The 12,692-nt window shown below is 54.1% G+C and overlaps 1 protein-coding gene across 3 annotated transcripts in view; it reads left to right on the top strand.

Annotated features, from left to right (window-relative positions):
• The window catches only part of LOC116780832, a 30,101-nt gene extending 17,905 nt beyond the window's left edge, over window positions 1–12,196 (top strand). The window contains exons 2-7 of one of the 3 annotated variants that reach the window (XR_004354644.1): window positions 4,110–4,297; window positions 5,274–5,537; window positions 6,163–6,283; window positions 10,549–10,674; window positions 11,273–11,630; window positions 12,144–12,196. Coding sequence is in view for 1 of the 3 variants with exons in the window: in XM_032676197.1 (XP_032532088.1) it covers window positions 4,110–4,297; window positions 6,163–6,283; window positions 10,549–10,674; window positions 11,273–11,333 (496 nt within the window). In the remaining 2 variants the exon portion in view is untranslated. Of the gene's footprint in view, window positions 1–4,109; window positions 4,298–5,273; window positions 6,284–10,548; window positions 10,675–11,272; window positions 11,631–12,143 lie in introns of all 3 variants that reach the window. The other 2 variants (XR_004354643.1, XM_032676197.1) reach the window with 2 other exon arrangements.
• The last annotated feature ends 496 nt before the right edge of the window (window positions 12,197–12,692 follow it).

The raw sequence follows: 12,692 nt of genomic DNA, 5'->3' as shown, positions 1-12,692 counted from the left end.
TCATTCCTTTCCTCAGCAGGAGTTTCAGTGCTGTGCTTTCGGGGTGTGTGGCTGAGCCTCAGCAGCAGCTCTGTGCAGGAGGGGGCAGGTCCTGCCGGTCAGGACAGGTGTCCCTGTTCCATGGTGTGATCCACGGCATTCCCAGGTGGAACACCTCCTGCCAGGTGGCCAAGAGCACACCTTGCTCGTGTCCCTCCTGGTGGCTTTTGGGGCTCTCAAAAGCGGCCCAAACTCTTGTGGGATCACTTATGTGAACAAACACACAGCGGCTCATCCCGGTCACATCCCGAATGGAAACGCGGATAGAATCTGCACCCAGCCCCTGGCACAGCCCTCCCTCACCCTCAGCGCTGTCATTTCCCTTCCCTGCGTGTTTTCTTCTGGATCCAAATGTTTTTTCAGACCAACTGTATTTGAGTTATTTATTGGGAGTGTATTTTCCCTGGAAATAAATCGGCGGGGCTGTAATTTGGAAATAATGTTCCCCAAAAGCCAATCAGGCAAAATTTCTTTTTAACTGTGGCTAATTACGGATCCGCGGCTGCTCGGCACCAAAACCGGGAGCAGCCAACGGAATGTTGATTATTTCTCTCACAAAGGGGAAAAATCATAAATTCTTTCTAATGGGATCTTTAATAATAAAAAAGAACATAATCATTACTACCCAAAGACGGATGGCTTCCATGGGGTTTCCTCACCGGCATTTTGTCTGATTCCATCTCTGTTGCACTCACAGCATTAATTATTGGAGACTAATTAGGCAAAATTGCAATGGAAACCCTTGTGAAAGCGGGTCTCCCAAACCCCAAACTCCTCTCTGCATCCTTCCTGTTCATTCCTTTGTCCCTCCAGGTGTTCCGGGAGCACTCGGAGCGTCAAACTCCCCCCCGTGTGACCCTGGAGTTGGCTTCCTTAGGATTAAGGCTGTTGATGGTGGGAGTAATTTCCCAGCTTTACAGTGACCATGAGCAGCTCCCCTCTCTCCTTTGTGAGTGCTCACAAGTGCTTTGATTCCCACTGCCTCGTCCTGGCCTTTCCCGCTCCTTGGAGCTCCATGGAGAGCCCCCGGCTGGGCAGGTATCCCGCCTGCCCGACCTCCTCCCAGCTGGGCTGGAAGTGCTTACGGTGGCTCTGCTGTGCCAGCTCCAGTGCTGGTCCAGCCAGGCAAGGGCACCAGCTCCCTCCTCCCCGGGGCAGCTGTCCTGGGATCCAACCTTCCGCAGGGAGCCGGGACACGGTGCATTCCTGCTCATTCCTGGCAGTGCAGGGAGGAGGGATCGGGCAACTCCACGCTGGGCTCATCCCACAGTGCTCTCCGGCCTCCCTCGCTCTGCCATGGGGATACAACGAGGGGAAAACTCAGGGAACAGCATTTCTTCTTTGGTTGGGTAATAAATCCTCTGGGTTCATTTGCAGTATGCCCAGTTTGGGTGTGCTCAGCTGGCCACGACCTCCCCTGTGTGTAGTGGGCACTGGGAGCATCCACCGCCTCCCTCTGCCTCTGCTGGAGAGCACATTTCCTTCTCCCACCTTTCCCAGGCTGAACAAGCCCAACTGGCTCCATCTCCCCTCTCAGGTCCTTATTTTTCACCCTTGGATGGTTCTTGCTGCTCTCCCTGGCCCGGCTCCAGTGGCTGCACAGCTTCTCCAAGGGCTGTAGCCAGGCCAGGGACAGTTCTCCAGCTGAGCCCATCCTGGAGCGAGGCATTACTTCATGTGTGTCCCACATGACATTCCTGTTTAGACATCCTGGTACCATGTTTGCTTTTTTTGCAGCGGGATGACATTGTGTGCTCAGCCCAGACACAACCCAGATTGCTTTCCTTGGAAAGGGGCCCTTGGATAATGTTTTCCTAAATAAAAATAATCAGTACTTGAAGCTGTGTCCTTTCTAGTTTTCCCAGCAAGGCACAGCTGGAGTTTTCTTTTCCTTTTTTTCCCAGCTTTTAACATTTTTCCTCACCCTCCATAGTCATTGCCCAGAGAGGTTGTGGATTCCCCATCCCTGGAAGTGTGCAAGGCCAGGCTGGATGGCACTTGGAGCAACCTGGGCTAGTGGAGGGTGTCCCTGCCCATGGCAGGGGCTGGAATCGGGTGATCTTTATGGTCCCTTCCAACCCAAGCTGTTCCATACCCCCTTCAGATTTATCCCACTGGGATTTTTATGTTGATTCCAGCTCCTCTGACTGAAAATCAAGGTGGAAGGTGGGATTTCTGTGCCTATCCCAGGCTGCCACAGCTGCCAAGCAGATGTAGCTGTTCTGCAGTTTTCCTGCTAAATCCATCCACGGTGGAATTATCAGCATCCAGGAGAGACTGTGCAGGGGAGGATGAGGTACCCAGGGCTCCGGGGGCATCTCCACACGCTGCTCCTCATCCACGGGCTCAGACCTGCCAGGCCCTGTGGGAAGTGCCACTCACTCCTTAACCCAGAGCACTGCTGGGATCTCCCGTGGGATCTCCCACCACATTCCTGCTCTGCCTCATGATCCACCTGCTGCCCTGCACTGACACTCCCAGGGCTGCCTCCTGTCCTCGTGGAATTAATTAAATGCGAAAAAGGAAAGGAAGGGCCTCCTCTGCCGGCTGCTGGGAGCTGCTTTGCTCTTTCCAGCAGGCTGTCAATGGAGAATGGGGGGCTAAAAAATCCTTGGGAAGAGGAATTAAGTGGAGAATGGGATAAGCAGGGAAAGAGCCGGAGTTTTCCTCCAGCCTCGTTCCCCCTTGGTGAGCTACCCCCTCATCTCCACGGCTTTCCCTCACTACCTAAGAAGATTAAGGGCTTTGGGACGCCAGCCTGGTTTGAAAAGTCCACTCTCTCCTCCGTGGGTATTTAGAGGGTGTAATTCCCGATTAAGTTTCGCTCCAGCTTCCAGGGGAGCAGAGATCCCTCCTAGGAGGGAGATGTGCTGCCAGATAGCCCTGTCAGATGTGTGGCACAACTCGGGGGAACCTAATGGGATTTGCTTTCCAGTGATTGCCGGAATAATCCGGCCCCCAAAGCTGCTCTGCTCACACGTATTAATCATATAGGAAATAATAAGGAATAAAGACAAATTGCACGTTAAGCATTTATAAAATGACGAGGAATAAAGAGAAATTGCCAGAGGGTGGGACACGGTCACTGCCTTCCTTGGGAGCAGCGACCCTGCCTGGGATGTTCTGGGATCACTGGCACCCAGGAGCCCTCCCAGCACGTTCCCTGGAGCACACCTGGATATTTCCAACTCCCCCTTTCTTTTTAAAATTTTATGTCACAGAAATTCCCCAAATCCAGATAAGATGAAAATCTAACCCAGCAGGGCCAAACCCTGCAGCCATCAGACAATTCCTATTCCTAGATCCAGTATTTCTGCCTCAAGTTGTGGAGCTGCCGTGCAGGGAATCCCACCTGCAAGTCCATTCCCTATTTCCATAAACTCTGCCTGGCAAAGACAGTCCCAGTATTGGCTATTCCCAAGGCACAAAATTGCACCTAAGGTGGCCTTTTGCTTTGGATAACAAAGCTCAGAGCAATCCCCAAGGAATTATTGGAGTGATTTCCCTGAGACCATCCTGTTCTTGCCATGGCAAGGTATAAATGAGGATTTCTCGGTACCGTCAGCAGCGTCTAATCCGCCCTCTCCAACCTGTCTGGCAGCTCCTCTCGGAGCGTGCTGGGAACAGGGAGCAGAGTGTGGAGTCAGCAGGAACTCTGAATGTGCAAGATGTTAAAAGAAACCAATAAAGGGGCAGAGAAAGGGCTTTAAAACTTGATGATGTGGCTCCAGAATTGTTCTTTGCTCGGGGAAATCCTCACTCTGTGTTTCCTGTGCAGGGTGAGGATGGAGGGAACACTGGGAGGCCTCCAGGTTTGCAGTGGAAGGACTTGCTGTCCTGCGGGTGTAGAATCATAGAATCACGGAATGGTTTGGGTTGGAAGGGACCTAAAGATCACCCAGTTCCACTGCCCTGCCTTGGGCAGGGATGCCATCCCCCAGTGCAGGTGCTCAGGGCCCCACCCAACTGGCCTTGGGCACTTCCAGGGATGTGGCATCCGCATCCATGGAATACTTTGGGTCCGAAGGGGCCTTCAAAGGTCAGCCATTCCAACCACTGCCCTCTCTCAGCCTCCACAGCTGCCCACGGACCTGCCAGACCGGAGTGTCCTGGAGCCCTGAGCTGGAGCTGCTGCAGGGGATCAGAGCACAGAACCATCCTGTTCCCCAGCATGGAGACTGGAGAGGAGGGCATCTGCTGGGACTGACCTGCTGCCAACGCCGCTGGGCCCGCTGCTGCAGGGGCTGCAGGGGGCTGGGTGAGTGCTGCAGGGGGCTGGGTGTGGGTGCTGTCTGGGTGCTGGAGGTGCGTGCTGAGTGAGTGCTGAGTGGGTGCTGGCTGGGCACTGTGGTGAGTGCTGAGTGGGTGCTGAGTGGGTGCTGGCTGGGTGCTGTGGTGGGTGCTGAGTGGGTGCTGTGGGTGCTGAGTGGGTGCTGGCTGGGTGCTGTGGTGGGTGCTGGCTGGTGCTGAGCACCCATGGGCGCCGCGCTGGTGCCGCACTGTTCCAGACACAGCCAGATTGGCCACCAGATGGTACATCCCACTCTCGGAGAAATATTTGAAAGGGCAACAAAATACAGCAGAAGCCATTTGACAGCCCACATGGCTCCCCGGGAGCCGCCAAGCCCCGCTGGAAGCACAGCCAGTGCCCGCCGGAGCTGGAGCTGCGGCGCGGGGACGCACCCAAACATCCCCGGCTTCCAGTGGGCGCTCTCCCGGCATTCCCAGCCCTCCTTCCTGCCCGCAGCACTCGGGACGGGGCTCAGGGACGGCCCGTGACACCCACTCCCCAGTCCCACCCATCACATCTGGACCACTGGGTACTGAAAAATCCCTGGATTGCTCTTGGCTCCCTCCCAAGGTTGGCAGAGCTGGAAGAGGGAAGGGAAGCAGGCACAGAGGGAGAGCTGGAGAGGGATTTAGGACAAGGGATGGAGGGACAGGACACAGGGAATGGCTTCCCACTGCCAGAGGGCAGGGTTAGATGGGTTATTGGGAAGAAATTCTTGGCTTTGAGTGTGGTGAGGCCCTGGCACAGGCTGCCCAGAGAAGCTATGGCTGCCCCTGGATCCCTGGAAGTGTCCAAGGCAGGTTGGAATAACCTGGGATAGTGGGAGGTGTCCCTGCCCATGGCAGGGGGTGGAATGGGATGATCCTCAAAATCCCTTCCAACCCAAACCATCCTGGGACTCTGTGCAAGGAAGCTGATACCCTGGAGTGCCTTGTCTCCACAGGTGACACCCGTGCCCACGGTGCCACCTCGCTGTGCTGGAGAGTCAATCCCTGTGCCAGACCCACCGCCCGGCAGGGCAGGAGTGATATTCCCGTCTGCCATCGGAGCCACACAGAGCCTTTTCCCTTTTCCCTCTCCGCTGCCCATGAGTGCAACCCAGCAACTGCTGACTGGAACGTTTCTATTGTGGAGTTTATGCTAAATATGCATATCTTAATTGCATTAGTCAAAATAATTAGCTAATATATTTTTGCATAATGACGAGGTAAGCAAATATCACCATAGCTCAGTGCTTCGTGCCTGAGTAAATTTGGGAAATTAATAGACTCCCAATTTCCTAATTATCTGCCTTTTATTCCAAACTCCAACAACGAAACGCTCCTGTGTTTTGTCATTTGCTTTGCGCCTTGGAAATTTTTAAGCACCTGGTTTTCCCTTTTTTCCCCCCGCTTTAACAAGGAAATGGGAGCCATCCTTCCTCCCCTTCCCTGTTTTAGGCACTCAGAGTGGAGGATCACAAAGTCATGAGCTTCCTGATTTCCAGACAGAGCTCGAGTAGGAATTGGAGCAAGGCATTTTAGACTTAAAAATATGCATTTAGTTGGAAAAGAATTAAAAATTAAATTTAAAGTCTGAAAAGAATTAAAAATTAATTCTTTGGATGGGAAAATGGGCAGTGATGTTTGGGCATTTAATCCCTCTGGAGATGGATTGTTTTTCCAGGGGTGTTTGCAGAAGTGCAAGGCTGGAATGTTCCTAAATCTCTAAAAACCCCCACGTAATCCTGAAAATTGCACCAAAAAAAAGGTATTTAAAGAAAGTGTTTTTTCCAACAACAGTTTTTGTGCATCTCTAATTTGCCCGTTTTCCTTTGTTTTCTGGTGATGCAGGACTCAGATCTTCTCCTTTCCCTGGATCAAGAGCCAGAGGTGCTGCTGCCCAGAAGGGATTCCCCGGGAATGGGGCCAGTATCCGGACCATGGGATGTGGGCACCCTTGGCACGACACCTGGTAAGGTCGCACCCAACACCCACTCCAAAGCCATTCCCAGAGTCCAGTGGCAGCCCTGGATCTGTGCATCCAGTGTGCCAACAGATCCGGACTGACTCCCACCTCAGGAACGTGCCCGCACGCCGTGTCTGGCACTGGGAAGTCCAGTCCCAGCCCTGACAGCACTTGCACAAAAGCAATTAGCACATCGTGGTAACCAGCTGGGCTTCCAAGGGGCAGGGAAAACAATTGGAATGGTGATGGAGGCAGCTGATGACACTCCAGACCCTCCCTGACAGGTCCCGGTGCCGATGTCCCCGGGATGCGCTTCCCGGTGCCAGCAAAGCCGGAGCTGCTGCTCCACAGAGCCCCAGCTTGGTGCTCAGACTCTGCTCCAGCTGCAGCAGCTCCAAACCTGCACCCAATTCCAGATTAGCCAGGAAATTGCCACATTCTGGGATGGCTCTGTGTGTAAAGCTTGGAAATTAATAACCACGGATCAGTGCAGGAAAAGCTGCTGGAGCAGCTGAGCTCCCTCTCTTTCACCTGGAGAAGTGGAGAGCTGGGAGCAGCTCTGAGTACCAAATGAAGAGCACAAACATCTGCAAGCCTGACTTTCCTGGAGCTTTTTCCTGCCTGGTTCTGGAAGGCACAGACTGTGACACAAAGCAGGCACTGCTCCATAGGGATCCTCTGTAGGGAGCTTCCCTGCCGAGGAGTTGCAGGGGGCCAAAGGCAGGTTGGTGCTTCCCTCCAAGAAAGAAAGAGAAATTTTTTCCCCACATCTTTTTAGCAGCAGGATTTTTTTCCACTAAAGTGTCCATCCTCTCCTGAGGTCCCTCCCATGGGTCTGGGCACCTTTTTGCACTTGGAGCTTGTTTGTTCATGGAATCCAAGACTGAATTTTCCTCAAACAGCCCCTGGTTTTGGTTATCTGTGGGTGTCAGAGGCTGGCAATCCATGTGGGAATGGAAATGGCAGAGGAGAGACAGAGGGACCAGGAGTCCTGTTGTGCCAGCAAGGTGTCACCGCTCTGCTGCTCACGGGTGCTGCAGGTCCCACCCAAACTCCGGAGGTGGCAAAGCCCCTCTCTGTGGATAGGGAATTCCGGGGTAATTACGGTGCCAAAACTGGAGAATCGTGGAGTGGTTTGGGGTGGAGAGGACCTTAAAGCTCATCTCCTTCTGCTTCCACAGGGGTCTTGTGGCCTCTGGTTGGGGGGGCCCAGGTGGGTTTTCCAGGGTTCCTGCAGGGATCTGGGGCCGCTGTGGTGCTTCTGTGCCAACGTTCCGCTTCCCAGCGTGGCAGGAGCGCGGCGGGTTCAGCCCGTGTTTGGGATATCACTGTCACTTACTGTCTTGGGAAACTTCTGCAATATAAATGAACCAGCTGGTATTAGGGAAAGTGTGAAGATCCTTTCTTCCTCCTTGGGGCTGGGGGAAGGGAAGGGGAGTGGGAGTGCTGCAAGGTTTGTCACGTCGAGCCGCACGATGCGGTGCTGGGAACGCGGCTCCGGCAGAGGCCGGGATATTCGGAGGGTTCTTTGTGCTCCCCCTCCCTGTTCCAGGAAATGTGCTGATCTTGTCATGCTGCTTCGCTCGGCAGCTGTTCCTCAGCCTTGTGGCACAATTCCATCTCCTGAACCGGCTCTGCTGGGATTCCCGGTGGGAAGCGTAGCCTCACCACCCAGCCTGGCCCTCCTGGGCATCCCTGTGAGGAGGCACAGGGCAGAGGACACAGGTTGGGCATAAACTTTTCGTAATGTCGTTTTGGTTCATTTCCTAGTCTGGGGAAATCTGAAATATCCCCGTTGGAGCCTGATTTTTCTGATACTCATGTGGCTCTCCCCCTGTGTGAGGGGTGTGATCCCCACGCTGCTCCTCCGAGGGATCCCCATCACCCGGCCCCTGAGCCTCACCCCTGCCCTCGCTGTGCCACAGGAACGTGGGCTCTCCATGGTTTGTTCCTCCTGAGATGGAGCTATTCTGGATCCTCTTGAGCACTCCAGCTATTCCCTTGTTTTCCCATGGAGACGATCAGGAAGGAATGAGGCCTGGGGAGAAGCTCTGCAGCTGGGGGCTGCCTGCAGCAGGGCCCTGTCTCTCCTGCGTGCCGGGCAGCTCCTTTGGGATGCTCCTGCCATCTCCTCCCCACGCCTGCACTTCTCCCAAGTTTTTCCGGGGGGAGCATCCACAGGGGGAGCGTGCCTGAGACATTTGCAGCCTGTTGTTTGCAGCCTCAGCCAGATTGGGAGCAATCACAAGTCATTTCCATCTGAGCTCGTGCTCCAGCCTACCCGGAGCGAGCGGGGGTCCCGCAGGAGCTCCTGCTGCCAGGGATCATCCGGGAGGGCAGGGATGTGCCAGTGCCATCCCACCCCTTGGCATGGTGCTGTGGAGGCAGGGCTGAGCCCCAGCAGTGGGGATGGAGGACTCGGGGCCAGCCTGGGAGCCTGGTCAGTGCCCAGGAAGAGCCTTTTCCTAGTGAACCCAAGCCTCCCCTGGCACAGGCTCCACAGGGAGCTGAGCCTCATCCCCGGCACCTGCTGGGTTCGGGTCCCACTGCACTCACCCCACAAACAGGCGTGGGGTGGCCAATGCCCCATGCCCCAGTGCCAGCTCATCCCAGCAGCCCCTTCCCCGGTCCCGAACCAGCTGCTGTGTGCTCCCGGAGCTGGAAACGGTGCTGTCAGCAATATCACAGAAGTGATTTCTTTATCAAAGGTCATTACCAATTATTTTGTAAAGAACTGACGCTTCGGTAATTACCTGATTTTATCTTTTTTTTTATGTCGGTCATTTATATTTCATTATTGTCATGTTATGGCCTATCTGCTCACAAAGAGGAATATATTAAACGCAGCGACTTCGCCTCCGTGTCACAATTATTGCCCCATATTTCATTTGCTGTTTTATCTACTGTTCTGGAGAAGATCATGGCTTGTTAGTTAAAGTGGGGTATAAACTAACACACACACACACTCCTCTCCCAGCACTGTCCCTCTGTATTTCCACCCTTTTCCTGTTTGTTTTAAACCCAGAGGTCCCTGGATGTTCTTACATCACATCCCCCTGAGAGTAACCCTGTTACTGCCCACAAGGAAATGCTGGAACTGGCAATTCTGTCTTTATATTTGATTTATATGATGAACTATCTTATTGAACCCTCAGGAAATCCTGGATGCCCTCAGTTTGCATCCCTATTTTTGGAGTTCTCGAATTCCTGTTGCTGGTGCTGGCCCTGGGCTGCTGGGAGCTCTGCAGGAGTCCCGTCACCCCTGGGCAGTTGGAATTTGGTGATGGATTCCCCACCCCTGGAAGTGCCCAGGGCCAGGTTGGAGCAGCCTGGGACAGTGGGAGGTTTAAGGTCTCTTCCCACCCAAACCAGTCTGGGATTCTGCCATTAGGAGGTTTTCTTGGTGACATAATTCCCGAGGTGGTGCCTCCATGCCCTGGTCATGTCCTGTGCTTGGGAGACATCCATGGAAAAGGGCCCAGCCAGGGAGGGGGGTCCCTGTGGGTAGCAAAAGATGTGGTTCCCATGCAGCTGCTCTAACCTGATTGTGGGGAGCCAGCAGAGCTCATCCCGGTGTCACTTTTCCAGTGGAAAACCTCTCCTTAACACGGGAGCAGGACACGGACAAAGCTTTTTGCCAGGACTTCCTGTGTGTGTGACTCTGTGACTGTGAGCAACGCTGTTATCTGCTAAAGCATCCCCAAGGATGCACAGCCAGGCAGGAAAATAGCTCCACACACACCAATTTATAGTCCCAGCTGGGATCCATCAGCTAAAAACAACAGCGACGAACCCAAACCAGCCCCCCAGCCCCCAAATCTCAGGGAAAACAGTAATTCCGAGGCAATCTGTTCTTTCCACGCTGCCTGGTTTATTATTAACCACCACTACTCTTGATTTCTGGTGGCGTCGCGCTGATCAGCAATTCCTTGAAGGAATTTCTGGGGTTGGAAGTTGTGTGTGAAATGTATTTAGTGGGAAAGAGGGTCAGGGCTCCCGGGTTGATCCATAAGCAGGGATGGCGCATTACAGGGGTTCAGCTCAGCTATTGCAGAACCTATTAAGTGCATTAACTTCATCCTTATTAAACCTTGCTGGGCTTAGGGACTACTCTGCTCTTTCTCACATGGTTTTCCAGTTTATCCTGCCTGTCTCTCCACATATGTAGGGATGAGTAAGGAAGGGAAAATTCAGACTCCGAGCTCATTCAGTCCATAGATATTATTTCTGCGGTTTTAAATAAATAATAAAATGTAATTTTATTTTTCCAGGCTGAAAAGAATCAGGAGCCCCGTCCTGCCACTATCCTTTCCTTTCTGCAGCCTCTTCCTGGATGAGGATGGAAGCAAGCGCCCAGCTGGAGTGTGCCCAGCTCCAGCCAGGCAGAGGGAGAGCAGGTGAGTGCTGGAGAGAGGAGTTATTCCAATTAATGACAAGCCAAAGCAAAACTCTGCTCATGAGCTCATTCTGTGATGGGGCTGTCTGGGGTTACCCTTTATTTCCCCCCATTGCCACGAGAGTATTTTAATAATCTACAGAGCATTTAATTGTGATTCCATTACCTGATGTAGGGAATTCCCTTTAATAGGGAATCCAGTCTCTGGCGGGAAATACCAGGTAACCAGAGTTGACAGGTGCTTGTGTTCATTCCCCAGTGCTTGGAATGGGAGAGCTGGGGCTGCTCAAGGTGTCCAGGCTGGGAGCTCGGCATTCCTGTGAGGACCAGCCCCGTGTTGGGGGCAGCACTGATCCAGCAGCCATCCAGCTGTGGTTATCCCAGCAGCCATCCAGCTGTGGTTATCCCAGCAGCCATCCAGCTATGGTTATCCCAGCAGCCCGGCGCTGTGCTCCCGGTCCCAGCACGGGCTGCAGGGCAGAGCGGCCAGAGGGTTAATTAGTGGCAGTTCTGATGAATGTTGTGAGGCGGCTGCACTGAGCCTTCGGGGGCTGTCAGGGAGCTGCTCCTGCCTGACCTCCCCCTTCCTCCGGCGGCAGGCAAGGCAGGAGCACTTGGGAAAATGGATGGAATGGCTGTCTGCTGCTGCCAGATGTGTGAGCGAAAGCAGATGTGACAGATAAGCTGAGAACACCCGCGTCAGCTCACCCAAGGGCTGGGGGAGCAACTTCCCGACCTGCTGGAGAGAGAGACACCGAGGGCGGCGGGGGGTCATAAATCAGAGGCCCCGCTCCCAGCGTGGGGCACGTTCTGCCCAAAAAAGAGAAAAAAGAAAGCCGAGACATCACCAGTGACCCGACAGATGCCGGGAGAAGCTCCGGCCGCGGGGCTGCGGAGGATGATGGATGCCGGGAGTGTGAACGGGAGATGTGAGACACGAGCCCCGCTCCGGGAGAGGTGACAACAGCTCCCTGGCAGCAGGCAGGGGGGCAGGAGAGCGGGACCCGGGCCGGCCGCGGGGTGGGGAGGCCCGGGAGGCTCCCGGGGGAGCGGGCGGGCGCTGCGGGAGGCCGGGGATGGACACGGCTCCCGGGCACCGCGGGGAGGCTCATTTTATGCATAGGTGCCTCTGCCAGACACGTCTCGTGCTCTACTTAGCATTTAGCCTCCCCTGCCACCACCGCATGTGCGGGCGCAGATGTTGCCATTTATCTTTCATTCCCTTTTCCAGTGGCAGGTAAAGGCTCTGCCCGAGAGCGGGAGACGCTCCCTGAGCCGCGGCTGCGGCAGCGACCCCTCCCCGTGCCCACATCCCTCCCCACATCCCTCCCCGTGCCCACATCCCTCCCCACATCCCTCCCCGTGCCCACATCCATCCCTGAGTCCCTCCTTGGCCCCAGGGGCCCAGGCACCCCGCAGAACATACTGCTACCTCCTGCTCCCTGTTTTATTGTTTTCCTTCTGCTCCAGGCAAATCTTATTTGGGAGAAGTTCTTTTAAACAAGCCCGTCCTGCTGCTGGTGGAACAACAGGAGGGGGGGAAGAAGGGACGTGCAGCCCATGGATGGGAGAGCACAGAATCACAGGATCATGGAATTCCAGGATCACTGAGGTTGGAAAAGACCCCCAGGTCATGGAGTCCACCCTGTGCCCGAGGCCCATCTTGTCCCCCAGCCCAGAGCACTGAGTGCCACGGCCAGGCCTTCCTGGGACACCTTACCCTGTACTTACACTGACTTACTATACTTACACTGTACACACACTGACTTACACTGTATTTACACTGCCTTACACTATACTTAACACTTACACTGTACTTACACTGTACACACACTGACTTACACTACACTTACACTTACACTGACTTACACTGTCCACAGACTGATTTACGCTATACTTACACTCAATTATACTTATAAATCTTGCCCAGGTAATGAACATATTCTTTAGATTGCAGAAAGAGCTGGACACTTATCTTACTCTTAAAGATAAACCACCACATCCATATAATGCATTGCT

This window comes from Chiroxiphia lanceolata, chromosome Z (assembly GCF_009829145.1).
Source record: "Chiroxiphia lanceolata isolate bChiLan1 chromosome Z, bChiLan1.pri, whole genome shotgun sequence".
NCBI lineage: Eukaryota > Metazoa > Chordata > Aves > Passeriformes > Pipridae > Chiroxiphia > Chiroxiphia lanceolata.
This window is presented reverse-complemented; position numbering and strand designations above follow the sequence as displayed.